Here is a 20,094-nt window from a genome sequence, read left to right as displayed (position 1 = left end):
GTCCTTGAAAATGTATCGTAACCTCCCAAGTGATTTTCCCTTCTATAGACTGGTTAGTGATTACAGTTTTGTATAAATAACTTAGCTTTTCTTCTCAGTTATTTTTATTTCTGTTTATTTGACTGTTAGTATGAATTTTATAGTCATATTTCTTTCTTAAAGATATCAACCTCCCTGGCCTAATTTATTGACCTACAGAAGGAAACTAGGCTTTGGTCAACACACAGAAATAGATCTTTATATATTTATGGAGGGAAGGAAAATCGGCATCTCTGTTATCTAAAAATAGAGCAACTTGCCTTGAGACTGTTTGCCTCTTACCTGATGAAGGTAGAGAGGAGGGTTATGCCACCAAAGAATCTCCGTGAAGGAAGTGACAAGCTTAAGTTGGCCGCTGCTTTTTGCAATGTTTTTGGTAGGCGTTTTGCTGGAAACAGGGGACAACCGCCTGTTACCTGTGCGAGGAAAACCACTATTGCCAGTTATGGAGCCAGCAGATTTATAGAGGGCCAGTGGCTGGAGAGAGGGGCCTGGAAAGGACTAAGGAGGGGTCCCGTTTTATGTGGAAAAGTACAAGGGCAGGCTTCTTTTTATGTGCAAACCCGTTGGTCTCTGAGTTAGCCTGCTTCCTTCCTTTTCACTCCCATTCTTTCTATTTCTTGAATCCCAAGTGATTTCATATGTTTCCTGCCTGAGAGGTTTTGCTCCCTGAACCTCAGGCTTGGTGTGTGTGTTCCCTGCAGATGGGTGGTCTCTTGAAAGAGTATCATCAGATTAAGACATGCAGCTGTAAGCACTCCCGCTCCAGCACAGAGCTTTTCTGAGAGCATGTGGAATTTAAAGAAGCCGTGTTCGGTTGAGAGGAAGGAAATGGTACCAGATCCATTCACTCACTGACGCACTGGTCAAATATTTTACATTGCTCTTACATTCTAGGCATTATGCTGGGCATCCCAAAGACAGGATGATCCAGCCTCTGCCCTCAAGAAGCGCATAGTGCTATAGGGAGACAGGCTTGGAACAAATATTGAAATATAATGAGCTGATTGCTCTAGTGAAGGCATTACTAAATACGGTGGAAACACAAGCCAGGGAAATCCTAAGCCTGCCCGGGAATTCCAGCAGAGCTCCACACAGCTGGAACTTGAAAGAAAAGGGGAGAGGATGTTTCAGAGGGAGTAACTTGCAGAAATGGGAAGGCAAGGAGAGCTTCACTTGGGGAGCCATATAGGAGAGTAAAGGTAGGCAGGGGCCGCCTCAGGAAGAGCTTGGTCCCTCACACTGGATTATTGGGACTTTATGCTGTAGTCACTGTGAGGCTCCTGAAGAATTCTGAGCAAGTCAGAGGTTCACATTTGCATGCGGGAAGGTCACCCTGCAGCAGAGTAAATTTGAGGACAGTGATATCTAAGGCAAGAGGGGTTAGTAAGAAGAAACAGTGCTTGAACTATGGCAGTGACAGCAAGGATGGAGAGGAGAGGGGGAAGAGATATAAAAGATATTTAGACTACAATGATTGTTAAAGTTCTCACATTGGCTTCATTCTGTTCAAGGATATTATTTAGTCATAGATTATTTTTTGGCTAGAAATATCTGAAACTGGATGGCCTTATAACATATGCAATTAAAATTAACATGGATATCACATGCCGATATTTAATTTAAGTGGGGGTTTTTTTTGCAATTTAATTTGAAAATAATTTGTGTGCTATTCATAATTCAAGAGTCATTATTATTGTGAAGTCATCTAAGTAGGAAACACCCTTCTAGGGAACTGTGCTGTAATGTGGCAGACATAAGGTTACAGTACCCTGGGAACTAAAGAATGCTTGCTTATTCAGAAAAACACATAGAGACATTGATGTCACCATGTGATTTATGTTTTCTTAAAGAAAAAATGCATCAATGAAGTAAAACCTATTGATATTGCCTTGAAATGATATTGATTGAGAAGTATGATTTTCTGATAATTATGACAGCATGAAAAATGTTTATTATAGATCAAATTAAGTCAAAATCTTAAAAGCTTGACTATTAGCTTATGTCAAGATGCTTTATGTCATAATCATCAGCGATTAACTTGTTTAGCATCTCCCTCCCTAGGCACATGAAGAATGGAAGGACAAGTAGCCACAATAATCAAACAAGAAGAAATAAAAGGAATCCAAATTGGGCAGGAGGAAGTAAAACTGTCATTATTTACAGATGGCATGATATTATCTATAGAAAACACTAAAGACTCTATCAAAAAGCTACTAAATTTAATAAACAAATTCAGTAAAGTATCAGGGTACAAAATTAATATTTAGAAACAAGTGGCATTTCTATACATCAATAATGAACTATCAGAAAAAGAAACTAAGAAAACAATCCCATTTACTATTGCAAAAAAATTAATAAGGTAATATTCATGATAAAAATTAATATTTAACCAAGGAGATAAAAAGGCCTGTACTTGAAAACTATAGGACATTGAAGAAAAAAATTGGTGAACCTTTTCACCCAGTGATCCCCCTTCTAGGAATATATCCTAAAATCCCAAAACATCAATCATAAAGAATATATGCACCCCTATGTTCATAGCAGCATTATTTACAATTGCCAAGATCTGGAAACAGCCCAATGCCCATCAGTAGATGAGTGAATAAAAAAAAAGCTTTGGTACATTCACACAGTGGAATGCTATGTACCTGTGAAAAAAAAAAGCTAAAGACATTTTATGTTTTGCAACAGCATGGATGGAGATTATTATGCTAAGTGAAATAAGTCAGAGAAAGACAGATACCATATGATCTCACATGTATGTGGAATCTAAACAAAAATAAACTGACAAACAAAATAGAAACAGAAGCATGGATGCATGGAACCAACTGACAGCTGTCAGAGTGGAGGGGCATGGGGGAACTGGATGAAAGAAGGTGAAGGGATTAGTCAAAGAAAACATGTGCACATAGGCAATAGACACAGACAGCAGTGTGGTGATGACCAGGGGGGATGGGAGGCGGGAGCTGAGTGGAGGTGGGCTAAGTGGGTGGGGAGAATAGGGACATTTGTAATAGTGTCAACAATAAAAAAGAAGTAAAAAGGAAGGTGAAAGGACAAGCATCTCAGACAGAAGGTGCAATGTGTTTAAAGGTCCTGCAGTAGAAAAGAATTGGCTTGTTTGAGGAACTAGAGCAGTGATGGCGAACCTTTTGAGCTCAGCATGTCAGCATTTTGAAAAACCCTAACTTAACTCTGGTGCCGTGTCACATAGAAATTTTTTGATATTTACAACCATAGTAAAACAAAGACTTATATTTTTGATATTTATTTTATATATTTAAATGCCACTTAACAAAGAAAAATCAACCAAAAAAGGGAGTTCGTGTGTCACCTCTGACACGCGTGTCATAGGTTCGCCATCACTGAACTAGAGGAAGGCAGTGGAGCTAGAGGAAAGGGAATGAAGTGAACAGATGCATGCAATGTTATCAGAGGGGTAAGGCAGAGATCTGTTCAATTAATGGTAAATGTTCTTTCAAATTTTGGTCTTTAATTTCTCTGTTCTGTTAGACACTGTTGGTTATTCCCTCAACACTCATTTCACACATGACTACATTCACCTGGTTCTCTTATAACCTTTTTCACCTTTCTTTAATGTCCTTCATAGATTTGTCATCTCCTTCCCAATCCTTAAATATTGATATTCGGTTGTGTTTTCCTGGGTGCACATTTCTTCTCAGTCCCTACACTATCTTTTAGGACCTTGGTCATATTCACACTTCCATGCTCATGACTACCATATCTAAATCTCCCTTCAGGGTCACTCCCAAGCCTTTGGGCTGAATATTCCAAACACTCTCACTCAGTCTGATAAAATGAAGTAACTTTTCCCTCAAAACCTATTATTTTTCTTACATTATCTTTTTTTGAGGTAGGACCGCAATCCACCCAAAGTCATATTTTTGGAATAATTCTTATTCTTCAATCTCCCCCTCCCCTATGTCTTCATCTTCTACAACAAACTAATCACCAAATTATTTTAGTTTCACCTCCTACGTATTCTTGAATATGTCCTTCCCATGCTAGTTCTGGCCTCTGACCTAATTCAAGAACTCACCATCTTTTTTTTTAATACTAAAATGATCTCCACTGGTCTCCCTTCCTCTAGTCTTTCTCCCCTCTAATCTATCCCCTAGAGAACAACCAAATAATCTATATAAAATAGGAGGCTGACTAGCATTGTGACTACCCTCCCAATTGTTGCTCCACCTTCATTGGTTCAAGTCCAAGCTCCTGGCATAGCATGAAATTCCCTCAGTCACATCTTCTTTTCATGGTGTATTCTAGTAGTACACTAAGCTACATAAAGTTCCTTGAACAAGCATGCATTTCCATGCTTCTGTATTGTGCTGGCTGAATTAAGATATCCTTTCCTCTGCTTCCTCTATCATTACACCTGTATTTAAATTATCCATACTTACTTACTTTTCTAAATTGGGCTGTAGAAAATAGGTCTAATTCACATTTGATAACTCTACAGCTCAGCATTTGTTCTTTCATTCAATTAATATTTATCTACTACTCCCCAGAGCTCTGGGAAAGCATCAGTGAGCAAAACTAAGTCTCAATCTTCCTGGATCTCACATCCTAGTGAGGGGTCTCCAGGAGATTGCCTACATAATGGGCACTCCAGACCTAGTACTCACAGTGGAATTTTTTGAAAATTTGACAAATGAAAATCTTCTTAAACCACCATCTAAGCACACCGTCTGGAACATTGCTCTGACTCATTTTCCCTCATGAATATGGCGGTGACTAAGGCAACTTAAGCTACAGATTAAACTGCCCTGTTCGTGGATTCTGTGGTCTTTAGTAAATGGTAAGTCTCCTGACTGGTGTAAAACATTTTTCCATATAAATGGAGCTATAGCTATAACCTCATTTTCAACCAATCCTCTGGAGTAGGAAGGGAATAAATGACATCCCATTTAATAAGACATTAAGAAAAACTACAGAAGATTAAAGACTTTTAAGATACTTTAAAAACTATTACATTAGTAATCTATTTCCCCTCACTTATAAGCCCATCCTCTTTATATTAAAGAGGAAAATTGACATATTTCCTCTTTCTCTCTGAAATTAATAAAAAGATACACTTTTTGTTTTATTTTTAATTCTTTATTGTTGAAAGTATTACGTATGTCCTTGTTTTCCCCCAGCAACTCCTTCTAGTTCACCCCCCCCCAAACCCCCTCCCAGGCCTTGACCATCCTATTGTCTGTGTCCATGGGTTATGCATATTAGATTACTTTTTCACTTTTGTTCATGGATGATACAATACATTAATCACTATTTTCTACAAAGGAATGGATAAAGACAATAAAATTATTATAAGAAGTTATACAGTTTGAAATAACGGTGTTCCCTCTGCTTTCCTCATTTAAATTAGCTCTCTCAAATAAAATCTTCCTAGATTTTAAAGTATCTGTATTTTTTCCTTTGCTAATTAACCTCATGAGTTTCCATGAGTTTCAGAATACAATTCCCCTTCATCTTCTGCAAGCCTATAAAGTTCTTGTACCTCTGAGGAGTGAATTACAATGATTTTCCTGCTTATTTCCTGAGCTCTCTACCTCTGTATAACACTATCTTATAGGTGACTCAAACTAAACCCGGCCATTTTCCCAACTTGTAGCAAACCTGCTCCTCCCCCTGTGGAAGGCACACAGGTTAGTTAGTAAGGGACACTACCATTTATACAGATGCTTACGCCAAAAATCTGGCATCATCCTTGCTCCCCTCCCTCTCGTCTATACCCCTGTACTTGGTCTATTTCTATCTCTTGTTGATCCTTCCATCTAAATGTCTCTCAAATCTTCAGACTTTGCTCCAGCCATCTCCCTGGCTCTAGCCCTAAAGCAGACCCTCATAGCTTTTCATCTGGATTTCAGCTTCATAATCGGCCACCAGTTCACTTATTATTCCCATGTCCCTCCTGCAAACAGAGTGATCTTTTCAAAACGTCCATCTGACCATGTCTAATTGACAGTACTGAATGTCCTTTTATTGCCAAAAGGACAGAGAACAAATTCCTCAATGTGGCTTCTCGGCCTCTCACAACCTGGCCCCTGTCCATCTCTCCAACGTCATCTCTCACCACTCTCCTCACAATCTAGCCATACCTAATTCTGCAGATTTCCTGGATGCCACCATACTTTTAAACCCCTGTGTCTTGGTTCAGACTATTTTGTTAGTTCAGCCCATACCCATTCCCCTTCTATTGGAAAAGGTCAGGTTTGCCCAGCTGGCATGGGTCAGTGGTTGAGCGTTGAAATATGAACTAGGAGGTCACAGTTCAATTCCCAGTCAAGGCACGTGCCCGAGTTGTGGGCTCGATCCCCAGTGTGTGGCATGCAGGAGGCAGCCAATCAATGATTCTCTCTCATCATTGATGTTTCTATCCCTCTCTCTCCCTCTCCCTTCCTCTCTGAAATATATATATATTTTTTAAAGATCAGGTCTTACTTGAGTCTCTGAGCCAGGTTGTTTCCCTTCTCTTTGGTTCCCACATCTGTCACACTTTGTAACCATTTGCTCTGTGCCTGTCTTCCACTAGAACAGCGGTTCTCAACCTGTGGGTCGCAACCCGTTTGGCGGTCAAACGACCCTTTCACAGGGGTCACCTAAGACCATCCTGCATATCAGATATTTACATTATGATTCATAACAGTAGCAACATTACAGTTATGAATTAGCAACGAAAATAATTTTATGATTGGGTCACAACATGAGGAACTGTATTTAAAGGACCAGAAGGTTGAGAACCACTGCATTAAAAAGTAAGTGCTCAGAAGAGGGGTCATGTTTTGTTCATTCTGGCATCCCCAGAACTGAGCACATAGCAAATATTTGTTAACTGAGTACAGTGATTCTAACTGAAAAGTCATTATTGAAAAGAATTGAGAGTGAACATAATTATTAGAAAACATAAGAAATGTTTTTCCCCCCAAAAGGCACAACTGGTCACATTTGATCTCTCATAAATATCTGTAAATTCAGAGGTTAAATCTCAAGTGTTAAGTCTGTAGTCAAATTTGCATTTCATCAGAGCTACAATCCAGACTTAGTGTTCAGCTGCTCAAGTTGACAAGTAGGCTGGTTTATTTTAATTTGACTGTTAGCGGTTAGCTTCCACAGCTGTTGTGGTACTGTATTGTCAATCATTGGCCTGGTAGATCAGTTTTACTGATTTGGAGGGGAGAAAAAACAACAATATTCAGAAGACTTCTTTTTTGATCTTTTAGCAGAAAACAATTAGCACTCTTCCCCATAGATGTGCATTTACTGCTCTCTCAGATTGTGAATATTCTTTACAAGAAAATGAAAACAGCAAATGAGGTTATCATTTACAGTTTTAAATTGTCCTCAGTAGGTAATTTTTTAATATATCATCTTTGAAAATAAAAACGGAGTTTTCCCCAAAAGCTAAAAACTAAGAGCATTTAAAGTTCACTCCCTTCATTCAACAAGTGTTCACCAGGCCCTGCAGGCTTGTGATGAGTATTGTGGTGGCATTATCTTTTAATGTCTTTTATAATGAGCTCTGACCCCCTATTTCTTTTTGTCCTGTGACTCTCCAGACAACAGCTGGGCATTCTATTTGGATGTGTCAGGGAAGGGTTTTTATAGAAGAACACAGGGAAAAAATCCTTCCTCTTTAAACTTTTATGACCTTTAAGCTTCAAATCCTAAACCCTGAAACACTTGGGGCATAACATTTTTTAAAACCATGCAATCAGTTTGAACATTTTTTCCACCCCCAGAATAGATATGGAATCAATGCCAAGGGAAAAGAAGAGGAACAAGGAGAGGAGAGGAACAGAGCAGAGAGGGAAGGAGAAGAGGAGGGAGGAGAAGAGGAAGAGAGGAAAGGTAAAGAGAGGGGAAGGGAGAATCACGGGGAAGCGAAGAATGAGATGCTGGAAGATCCCTCATAGATCTATTCTGGACCTCCTCTATTCAGCTGGACAGAAAGTAGGGATCTTCTGCTAGAATTGGGGTCCTAAATAAATGAGAACCCATGTCACCTTTCCTGGTAGGGCTGTGAAAAGCAACAAGGCATCTGAGTTTTCATGAGCTTACCATATATCAGCCAAGATCTAATGAAGAAAACAGAAATAACTCTATTTCAAATGGAGGAAATGTAATTGTGACAGGGAATTGGCTACATAGGTGGTAGAGAACCTGAAAAGCCGAAGGGATAATGACACAGTCTAAAGATTAGCTGCAGCAGGAAGCCACTATGTTGGAAGAACAATGGGAAAAGGTGGTGTTATTGGAGCTCAGGGTCAAAGGTTACCTAGGAAAGTGAAACCACAGAAGTCCTGACTAGACAGTTGATCGTAAATGAAATGCAGCTACTAATGATGATGCAAAGAAAGGTGGAAGAAAATCCTGGCCTCTTCCTTTTTGTGATCCTTCACAGGTGCCTCACAAGCACCAAACCCAACTAGAATCCAGTTAACATGAATCAGCCACTCTGTAGCAGAGAAATGGGTGAGGAATGAGTCTGAGGGCAAATATACCCTGAGAGCAGGAAAATGTCTTCAGGAAATGTCTAGAACTATGGACCTAAGACAGCCTCACAGAGTCCCCGTGGCCTAGCATGACCCAGAGGAGGACAGAGCAAGGCACATATGACAAGGGTGCCTGAAGAATTGAAGGGGCCTTGATGCTGGGACAGGGAAGACACATAAGGATCTACTTAGACAGGAAACCAAAGACCAAATGGGCCCTCAGAGATCTCAGTGAATTCCGGCAGAAGACATTGAGAAGATAAGACTTGACTCCACCATAATGAATTAGCTATGCGCATAGATGGAGATAATTTAAGGACATAATTAACTAAAGCAGTGGTTTTTAACCTGTGGGTCATAACCCCTTTGGCGGTCGAACGACGCTTTCACAGGGGTCGCCTAAGACCATCCTGCATATCAGATATTTACATTATGATTCATAACAGTAGCGACATTACAGTTATGAAGTAGCAACGAAAATAATTTTATGGTTGGGTCACAACATGAGGAACTGTATTTAAAGGGCCAGAAGGTTGAGAACCACTGATCTAGCAGACTAGAGGGTGAACTGAAATTCTCTATTAGACAAAGAAAGAAAAGCCATTAAACAGACATAGCCCTTCATCTAAAAGAGCCCACTGAATGATGGGGAAGGGTAGTCACATAGCCCAGATGCCAGTAATACAGTGAGAAACAGAAACAGGTCATGTTGAGGGATGCACTGGGGCTGGAGATGCACATGGAGAAGTTTCTATCCTTGTCTGTGAGGTAGGGCTCTTGAGTTTAAGGGATTAATCGGGATTTAGGAAGCAGGTGGAGGGGAGAGCCTCCCCTTTGTTGTTTTCCTATGTCCCTCCTAATGCATTTCAAGAGAAACCAGTGCATTACTAATCTAACTACCGCCCATTTCAGTCTTTCAGCAGCATGGCAAATCTCTCCTGGTTTATCATCCATTTGATTAGTAAATGAGGCAGTGCTGAAGTGACAGGATGCATGTGACCTGAGTTTCAACTCTAATGGGTAGCACCAGCAGCTTGCAGGAAATGAGGTTCTGTAAATGTATTCTTTTGTACATTTGGTGAGGCCATTTCTAGACTTCAGTTTTGAATTAGCCCGAGATCTCAAGGCACTCAGGTAGTCTTGCAGAATATGCAATCCACAAGAAAAATCTACTTAAGCCATCTAAAATATATTATTTCTACATTGACCAACTTCTATTATGAAGCAAATTTCAGATCTATCATCTAGTACTCCGATCTGTCAGGACTCTCCTTTCAATATTGTATTTTGCATTTTTTAAACAGAGAAACAAGACCTGGATTTACAAGTAACTCATCTATCACTATTCCAGAAACAGTATTCCTAAACTTGCCTTTTATAATCTAAGATTTTAAGAACTAAAAGTAATTGTTGTTCTTCTCATTGTTTACAAAATGGAAAATGATTATATTACAGAAAACAAACATTATTGAACTGTTTTGAATATTTTTTTTACCTTATTAGAGACATATGTTCCAGAGAGATCTAGTGATATCAAGGAGTAGATGTTTATGATATATTCAACTCCTGAGTCAGTCAGTTGTTCACAATTTCGTAAACTCAAATAGTTTAAGTTAGGGCAGCTGAAAGAATCATAAAAAATAATTTTAGCTTTTAACTACTGTTAGTAACAATTTCTTCACATAAAAACGATCTGGGAAAGCAAATAATACTGAAGCAAGGATTTTACTTTTCTCAACATAAAAGTAAGCTTAAAGGTGGAAAATAATTTGGCATTACAAGGGTTGATGAAAAGGAGATGGCTTATTATATAAGGCACTAGAGGCCTAGTGCATGAAATTCGTGCATGGGCAGGGCCCCTAGTGGCTTAGTGGCTGGTGGTTGCTGGCCAAGGCCTCTCTTCCCATGGTTCCCGGGACCAGCCGGCCCCGCCCCCTGGTCAACCTCTTGGTTGAATTCCCAAACTCCCGGTGGAGTGGACAATTTTTATATTAGCCTTTTATTATATAGGATTCTTTCTGTGATTTCATTTCATATTGCAATTTCTAATAAAAAAAAATATATCACATACATATCATGTAAGTAACACAATGAATGATCACTACAAGTGCAAGGTTAAATTTCTTACTTATCCCTTACGAGTTTGCAACAGCAATTGGTCTTGACCAGCCGTGGGCAAACTACGGCCCGCGGGCCAGATCCGGACCGTTTGAAATGAATAAAACTAAAAAAAAAGAGACCGTGCTCTTTTATGTAATGATGTTTACTTTGAATTTATATTGGTTCACACAAACACTCCATCCATGCTTTTGTTCTGGCCCTCCAGTCCAGTTTAAGAACCCATTGTGGCCCTCGAGTCAAAAAGTTTGCCCACCCCTGGTCTTGACCCTTAGTATACACACGACCTCCGCCAAATAAGGAGAATGAAGAATAAATTCACCAGCTAGAACATCCCTTAGGAAATACCTGAGTAAAGATTTACATGGAAATGATATCCTTGAAAAGTACAGCGAAGTCACTCATGCCTAGATATTCATAACTTCATGAATGATCCATTTCAAAGTTTCTCTAAGGTGAAATTCATAAGAAACATCTCAGATACAATTAAAAGCCACTATGACTCCAATGTCTTTTATTTTATTTCATGGAATATTGGGCCAGCTTTATGGCTGGTCCTGATGTTTTTCAAATGGCTTTGAAGTTCTATCTCTAATCTCTCCTTATTAGTAAATATGCAATTACTAATGATATGATGTAAAATATTGTTTTATCATACCGCTCTGCTAGTCTCAGAATAGAGGCATCACCCACTTGGATACAGTTACTTAAATTCAGCTCTCTTAGCTTTGTGCTTGAAGGACCATCAAGAAATTGCTTTAGTCCCGTATCACCAATTCTGTAGGAAAGAGTAAAAAGAGCTTTACATGTGATTTGATATGTCAGTATATTGGAATACGATTTAAATATAAGAAACATATTTAAAATAAAATAACTAAAAAAGAAATTGCAAAGATGTATTAGCAAACTTAAATAAAATTAATACAGGTTTGTTGATACCAATAATTTAATAGTTGTGGGAACTTGCTTTAAAACTTCATGCACAGTTCATTTTTAAAGGATTGGTGTGTGGTTAAGAAAATGTTTATTCTTCGACTCACCCGCTTATTTTTTTAGGTGTATCTTTCATAGATGGATTTTAAAAATCGAACCTGAAACTCTATCTTTTCACCCTATATTATAGTCTTATAAATTCCTTTTTTTTGTTTTTTACTCTGATGTCATGAAAGTGGTTATCTTCCAGCTCTGTTCTTCTCTTTTCAGTGAGTTCTAATCTGCTGATTAGCAATCCATTGAGTTTCTTTATTTCAATAACTATATTATATTTTTATTTCTAAAAGTTATTTTTCTTTTCAAATAAATCTAGTTATTTTTACATTTTGTTGCCTGCTCATATTTCTGATTCCATTATTTATTTCTTCAAATGTATCATACATAGTTACTTAATATTCCAAATCTGATCATTCTAATATATGAATTACTTGAAGATCAAATGTATTTTGCCATTTCTGGTGACTCCTTTTCATGGTAACTCCTATTTTTGTACATTTGGTGGTCTATAATTGTGAACACCGATTTATTTGATCTTAATCTATGGTAACCCTGAAATCCTAAATAGAAGATGCTTTCCTATAGAGAAGAAGCGTTGAGCTAACTTCTTCCAGACGCCTGAGTCCTTTAAAGGGTTTTACCAGCTATACTGCCTGAAGCAGAAAACCTCCATTTATTTTAAAATTAGTTAACCTGCAGAAGCCTGAGTGAAATAGAAGAATGAAGATCAATTTTATTTCACATATTAATACAGATAAGATTAGCTCTTATGCACACACACATGCACGTATGTACACATTCACATATGCACACATGCACATTGTGCTGGTATCATGATGCCAGCTTGCTCATGAGCTTGCAGTCAAAATGCCAGCAGGGGCTTCAGTCATATGAAGGCTTGACTGAGCCTGGAGGGTCTGCTTCCAAGCTCACTCACATGGCTATTGGCAGGAGGCCTAAGTTCCTTGCTGCTCATTGATAGGGGACCTCATTTCCTAATCCTCATTTCAAATTCTATGTTACGCCCCCCCCAGAAACATGTGCTTCTTCATCTTAATAGACAACCTGGCTTAAGATGTTGTGTAGCTTAGCTTATTACTCAGACTCGTCTTATGTTTTCCCAAATATTAGCCAACATCATAGGATCAAATGCTATTTTGTTATCCTCTGGCCCAATCATATTACAAGAAACTTACATAGGCAAGAAGCTGAGATATTCATTGGTGAAGAGGTTTCAGCAAGAATTTCATCCTTGCCCACCTGAGAATACCAGGATAGAAGCCCGATAGTAGCCTCGCTGAAAACAGGGTTTTAGTAAGAACTCACCATCTATCCATCTGTCAGCACCTTCACACAGGAGAAATCTAACCAGTACCCAAGATTGGTTCCTCATAAGCAAGTTTGAAAGTCCATTTGGGAAAAACCTGTTAACTGAACCAGCTGTGGGAACACTCACTAGGAAAGATAGTCCATAAGTCTTTCTATGAATTCATTTAATTTTAGGAGGGCCTGTGATTCCACACATCCTGAGCTTTCCCTGAGAATCTCCCTGCACCCCCATATAAACATTCTGGATTGGGTACCCCTCCTTTGTGTTACCACAGCCTCTGCTTGGACTCCTGACTTTCATGTTTACTACCAATGAGCTCTTTAAGGAAGCCTGGCACAATCCCGAGATTCAATATTTCTTGAATATATGACTAAGTGACTCATTACCTTATACAATTTGCCAAATTCAACACACTAAGTTGCTTCAAAGGTGAGAGTGACTTGAGGCTACTATCCGTTATTCCCTTGCAGTTCGCCATGTAAATGTGACTAATGTTTGGATAATGCTTGTCTATATGTTTGAAGCATGAATCAGTAATTCTTTTATTTCCTGTTTAAAAAAAAAACACACAGAAGAAAAGATAAGCACTGTATTTAAATTGCCACAAGAGTAAAAGTTAGTGCTGAACCACATTTTTAATATTACAGACCTTCAAATCGGATCTTTCTGAGGTTACATTTAGAGAGGACTTTGAAAGCAAGATCGGAGATATGTGGCGAACCAATGAAAACCACCGATGTAATACGAAGACAATGCTCAACTAAAGCCTTCAGAAGAAAAAAGATTATTAAATTAGCCACAACACAAGTTTAATGAAGTAATGAGGTCATGTTTTTCCTAAATATTTCCAGAAACACATTAGCCATTAAATTTTCATTTTTTCAAAGAAAACAGGACTTTTTTTCAATATATTTTAGTATACATACATTAGAATAATGCAGAGGAATGAGAATTAAATCATGTTATGAAAGTATGGGAAAATATGAAAAAATAGAATGATGAAAAAATCACTACATTTAGAAGCTTCACATATAGAGCTAAACTTAAAATTTATGCTTAGACTATATCACTGAAACAAAAATATCCTAACTGTGAAACAAAGTTTCTTAGGATATTTAAGGATTCAAATGTTCAAATGTGTATGTGCGTAAATTTTAAATGATTTTCTTACTATTAAAAAAAACGAATATGAAAAGCCCATTCATATTTTTAGTAATTCAAGTCACTAAAAAATGTGCCCATCTAATGGGACTGAGAAGAAAATGTACTTTCCAACTACTTACTTTTAAACAGTTGTCTGTTAGAGTTGGCATGTCATTGATGATCAGATGCATGATTCCAGTGCAGCTGTTTGCAATATTCCTGAAGCCTTGGACTGAAATCTGAATTTTACAGAGTAGGTGGAAATAATGGGAGAACCCATTAGAATGAAATCTAATAAAACCCTTTGGTAGTAATAAACAAAGGTATGTCATGATTTTGCTATTGTGTTTTAAAATGGAAACCAACGCTAGCTGATGTGGCTCAGTTGGTTAGGCGTCACCCCCTGCAAATGGTTGCCAGTTTAATTCCCAGCCAGGGCACAGGCCTGGGTTGGGCACTCAATCTCTGGTGGGGGCATATAGGAGCAGCAGATTGATGTTTTGCTCTCACATTAATGTTTTCTCTCTCTCTCTCTCTCTCTCTCTCTCTCTCTCTCTCTCTCTCTCTCCCCCTCTCCCTCTCTCTCTCCCCCTCTCCCTCTCTCTCTCTAAAAATCAATTTAAAAAAAATTTTTTTAATGGTAACCAGGCATACAGGTAAAGAATCTAGATTTGAATTTTCTCTTTATTATTTAATATTTTACATGTATATATTGTGAAATGATCATCACAAGTCTAACTAACATTCATTATTTGAGGTAAAATTCACATAACATAAAATTAATCACTTAAGCCATTTAACCATTAATCATTTTGTGCAACCACAACCTCTAACTAGTTCCAGAACATATTATCACCCTAAAGCAAGATATTTTCAACCTTTTTCATCTCATGGCATACATAAATTAATTACTAAAATTCTGCAGCACACCAAAAAATATATTTTTGCTGATCTGATGAAAAATTAGATATAATTTTTATTCATTCACACTGGACTGTTATTGTTGTATTGGCTATTGGCATTTTTTTATTTGACAATCTAAGGGAAAAGAGGTCAGTGCCCCTAACTAGTCAGGTACTGTATGTTTTAGAAATTCTTACAACTCATTGGTTGAAAATCACTGTTCTAAAAGGAAATCCTGTACATATTAAGCAGTTGCCTCCCATGCTTGCCTTCTCCCAGACCCTGGTAATCACTAACTTGTGTTCTGTCTCTATGAATTTACCTATTCTAAATTTTTTCTATAAGTGAGTTTATATAACACTAGAGACCCACTGCATGGATTCGTGCACCGGTGGGGTCCCTTGGCCTGGCCTGCACCCTCTCACAATCCGGGACCCCTCGGGGGATGTTGGACTGCCAGTTTCAGGCCGATCCACACAGGCCAGGCCGAGGGACCCTACTGGTGCACGAATTCGCACCCTCCTCTCTCCACCCTCCTCTTTCCCACCCTCCTTTCTCCCCGCTTCCCTCTGAAATTCATCAGTCTATTCCATGTTTCCATGCCTGTGCATTGAGTGTCTGCCCCCTGGTGGTCAGTGCACAGCATAGCTACCGGTCAAATGGGTGAATGGTCACTAAGGCTCTTGTATATATAGATTGTATGAATATACCACATTTTGTTTATCCATTCATCTGTTGATGGATATTTAGGTTGTTTCCATTTTTTGGTATTTTAAATGGTGCCACAATGAATATGCATGTACATCTATTTGTTTGAGTACCAGTTTTGAATTCTTTTGGTTATATCTATAGGAGTGGAATTACTGGGTTCCATGATAATTCTATGTTTAACTTCTTTTTTTAAAAAATATATTGTATTGATTTTTTTTTTACAGAGAGGAAGGGAGAGGGATAGAGAGTTAGAAACATCGATGAGAGAGAAACATCAATCAGCTGCCTCCTGCACACTCCCCACTGGGGATGTGCCCGTAACCAAGGTACATGCCCTTGACCGGAATCGAACCTGGGACCCTTCAGTCCACAGGGCGACGCTCTATCCACTGAGCCAAACCGGTTAGGGCTATGTTTAACTTCTTAAAGAACCACCAAGATGTTTTCCACAGTGCCTGCACCATTTTACATTTCCACTAGCAATCTATGGGGGTTCCAATTTCTCTACATCTTTGCCAACACTTATTTTCTTTTTAATTTCCTGGTGGGTTTGAAATAGTACCTCATTGTGATTTTTATTTTCAGCTCCCTCATTACTGATGATATTGAGCATCTTTTTGTAATTTGTATATCTTCTTTGGGGGAATGTCTAATTCAAATCATTTGCCCATTTGAAATTGGATTATTTGTCTTTTTGTTGTTGAGTTGTAAGAATTCTGTATATATTCTGGATACTAGACACTTAGATATATAACTTGCAAATATTTTCCCATTGTTTGCTTTTTAAGTAATAACCTTTGGCATACAAGTTGTTAATTTTGATAAAGTTCAATTTATTTATTTTTGTTGTTGTTGCTTGTGCTTTTGGTGTTCTAGCTAAGAAGCCATTGCCAAATCCAAGGTCAGGAATATTTACCCCCAGTGTTTTGTTCTAAGTTTTATCATTTTAGCTCTTCTATTTAGGTCATTATTCCGTTTTATTTTATCCCATTAAACTTTGTTTTAATGGGTCTCAAAGTTTTGTGACAGATTTTTGGTTGTTTTCATTTAAAAGTACTGATTTTTTAAATGTAACTTAAAAACTGCCACACACACACACACACACACAAATGGTCCACAAAACATTCTCCTTTCTTCCTGAAGGTTTTAGGATGCATTGTAATCATTAACCTCTCTTTTATTATTAAACTTAAATGGTCAATTGAGATAAAGCATTCTGAGACTATTCTTCCACCACTGACTAAAATTAGGGTGGCAGGTATTGGGGATAATATTCATTTAGTCTGAGCTTTCTGGACAGACTTGGTGACTTTGCCAGCTCCAGCTGCCTTCTTAATCCATTCCTTTGATGACACCCAAGGCAACTCTCTGTCTCATGTCACAAACAGCAAAACAGCTCAGAGGAGGGTAGTCAGAGAAGCTCTCAACATACATGGGGTTGCTAGGAACCATATCGATGATGGCAGCATCACCAGATTTCAAAAACTTAAGGCCATCTTTCAGCTTTTTTCCTAGAACAACAATAAATCTTTTCCTTCAACTCAGCAAATTTGCAAGCAATGTGAGCTGTGTGACCATCCAGCACAGGGGCATATCCAGCACTGATCTGGCCTGGGTGGCTCAGTATAACCACCTGAGCTGCGAAGCCAGCTGCTTCCGTTGGTGGGCCATTTTTGCTGTCACCAGCTACATTGCCACGGCGAACATCTTTGTCAGACATGTTCTTGACGTTGAGGTCCACATCGTCCCCAGGAAGAGCTTCATTCAAAACTTCATAGTGCGTTTCAACAGATTTTACTTCAGTTGTAACATTGACTGGAGCAAAGGTGACCACCATGCCAGGTTTAATAACACCAGTCTCCACTCAGCCCACAGGGACAGTACCAATACCACCAACTTTGTAGTCATCAAGAGGGGCAGATGCAGGGGCTTGTCAGTTGGACGAGTTGGTGGCAGGATGCAATCCAGAGCTTCAGGCAGTGTGGATCCACTGGCATTGCCATCTTTAAGGGTGACTCCTATCCCTTGAACCAAGGTATTTTAGCATTTGGCTCAAGCATGTTGTCACCATTTCAACTAGAAATTGGCACTAATGCTACTGTGTCAGGGTTGTAGCAAATTTTCTTAATGTTGGTGCTGACTTCTTTAACAATTTCCCCGTGTCTTTCCTGGCTCTAGGGTCGCTCAGTGGAATCCATTTTGTTAACACCAACCATCAGCTGTTTCACACCCAGTGTATAAGCCCGACGGGCATGTTCACAGATCTGCCCATTCTTGGAGATACCTGCTTCAAATTCACCAATACCAGCAGCAACAATCAGGACAGCACAGTCAGGACAGCTTTGGGAGGTAATTTTGGGCTCTACCCTTGTGGTTGGGAATAATGTCCTTATAACAGAGGCCCAGTGAGATCCCTCGCTGTAACCCACTATGTAAGGTAAGGAGGTAAGGTGCTATCTAGGAACCAAGGAGTGGATCCTCACCAGACACTGAATCTGTCGGCACCATGCCCTTGCACTTTCCAGCCTCCAGAATGGTGAGAAATAAATGTCTGTTGTTGATAAGCTACTCAATCTATATTTTGTTATAACAGCCTGAATGGACCAAAATACTTACATCATTTTTTTCTAATCAGCTTTCTAGAAATATGTTTTTAAAGGCTGAACAATGTATTTATTTGGCCCTGGAATTTCTTCGGCAAAATTGTCCTAAGGATATAATGCTACACATGGAGATTTATATACAAGGATGTTCATTGCAAAGTTCCATAATACTGAAAAAATAATACCAAATTTAAATTCTAATAATTAGAAGTGGGTTAACCTAAACTGTGTCAACTCCTATGATGGAATGTATTACAGTTACTACAGATTATGTTTTAGGAGAATAACTGAGATTGTGATATAGTTTAAAAGAAAAAGTTGGTTATATAAAATCCATGCTACTCAAAGTGTGGGCTACTGACCAGCAGCATGGGCATTAACTAGGAGATTGTTAGAAACACCGAATCTCAATCCAACACCTACTGCCCCAGAGGCTGCACTTGAACAAGATTTCCAGGTATTTTACATGCACAGTATAGTTTGAGAAGTGCTAATCCAGAGGAAATAAATGAGCAAAAGAATGGGGGCAATTAGTGTATGAGTTGGGTTCTTCAGAAAAACAGAACCAATTGAATAGATGATAGATAGATAGATAGATAGATAGATAGATAGATAGATAGATAGATAAAGATGGAAGGGAGGGAGGGAGGAAAAACAGAACCAATAATGGGTTTAATGACATTTCTTTTTACAACAATGGTGGTTTCCATTGATTTTGGAGAGAAGAGAAAGAGTGAGAGAGAGAGAGAGAGAGAGAGAGAGAGAGAGAGAGAAAAGAGAAGAGAAGAGAGGGAGGGAAGGAGGAAGGGAGGAGGGAAGGAAGGAAGGAAGGAAGGAAGGAAGGAAGGAAGGAAGGAAGGAAGGAAGGAAGGAAGGTTCATTTTAAAAAGTCGTCTCATGATTGTGGGGGCTGTCAAGTCCAAACTCTGTAGAGCAGATGATAGGCTGGGAATTCAGGGAAGAGTTGATGGATGTTGAAGTCTTGAGTCTGAAATCTGCAGCCTGGAACTCAGGCAGGTTTGTTTCAGTCTCAAAAGTAGAATTGCTTCTTCTTTGGGAAAGCTCAGTTTTTGTTCTTAAGGTTTTAAACTTATTAGATGAAGCCCACCCACATTATAGACTTTACTCAAAGTCTACTTACTTAAATGCTTATCATACCTGAAAAAAATACTTTTGTGGCAATATCTATACAGGTGTTTGACCAAACAACTGGGCAACATAGCCAAGCCAAGGTGACGGTAAAATGAACCATCATAGTAGGAAATGCATCATGATGTTAATGATTACCTCTAAAGTGTGGATAGTTTCTGTGTTTTTCAAACTTTCTACATTAACCATGTAATATTAGAAGAAAAAAAGAAAGAGAAGATCATCGTTTGGGAGAGATAGCATAAGAAAGCCTTTAGGAAGTTTTTGAATCACCTCTTACTGTGGACTTCTCCTTGCAGGGAAATATTAAACGTTGTAGGTTCCGTTCCAGAGCACCACAATAGAGTGAATATCACCATAAAGCAAGTCACACAAATTTTTGGTTTCCCAGCATATAAAAATTATGTTTACACTATACTGTAGTCTATTAAGTATACAATAGCATTATGTCTCAAAAAATTACATGCCTTAATCTTTAAAAACTTCATTTCTAAAACATGTTGATCATCATCTGAATATTCAGTGAGGTGTCACATTTTTTGCTGGTGGAGGGTCTTGCCTCAATATTGATGGCTGGGGACTGATT

The 20,094-nt window shown here is 38.6% G+C and overlaps 1 protein-coding gene across 1 annotated transcript in view; it reads right to left on the bottom strand.

Annotated features, from left to right (window-relative positions):
* FBXL13 (F-box and leucine-rich repeat protein 13) overlaps window positions 1–20,094 on the bottom strand; it is a 138,315-nt gene that overhangs the window by 32,409 nt on the left and 85,812 nt on the right. Inside the window, exons 10-14 of the mRNA XM_006774947.2 lie at window positions 14,283–14,381; window positions 13,649–13,766; window positions 13,386–13,548; window positions 11,338–11,457; window positions 10,057–10,183 (exon numbers count right to left, since the gene is read on the bottom strand). Of these exons, the coding sequence (XP_006775010.1) occupies window positions 10,057–10,183; window positions 11,338–11,457; window positions 13,386–13,548; window positions 13,649–13,766; window positions 14,283–14,381 (627 nt within the window). The remainder of the gene's footprint in view (window positions 1–10,056; window positions 10,184–11,337; window positions 11,458–13,385; window positions 13,549–13,648; window positions 13,767–14,282; window positions 14,382–20,094) is intronic.

This window comes from Myotis davidii, unplaced genomic scaffold (genome assembly GCF_000327345.1).
Source record: "Myotis davidii unplaced genomic scaffold, ASM32734v1 scaffold125, whole genome shotgun sequence".
NCBI classification, from domain to species: domain Eukaryota; kingdom Metazoa; phylum Chordata; class Mammalia; order Chiroptera; family Vespertilionidae; genus Myotis; species Myotis davidii.
The sequence above is the reverse complement of the archived record's forward strand: the minus strand, read 5'-3'. Positions and strand labels throughout refer to the sequence as shown.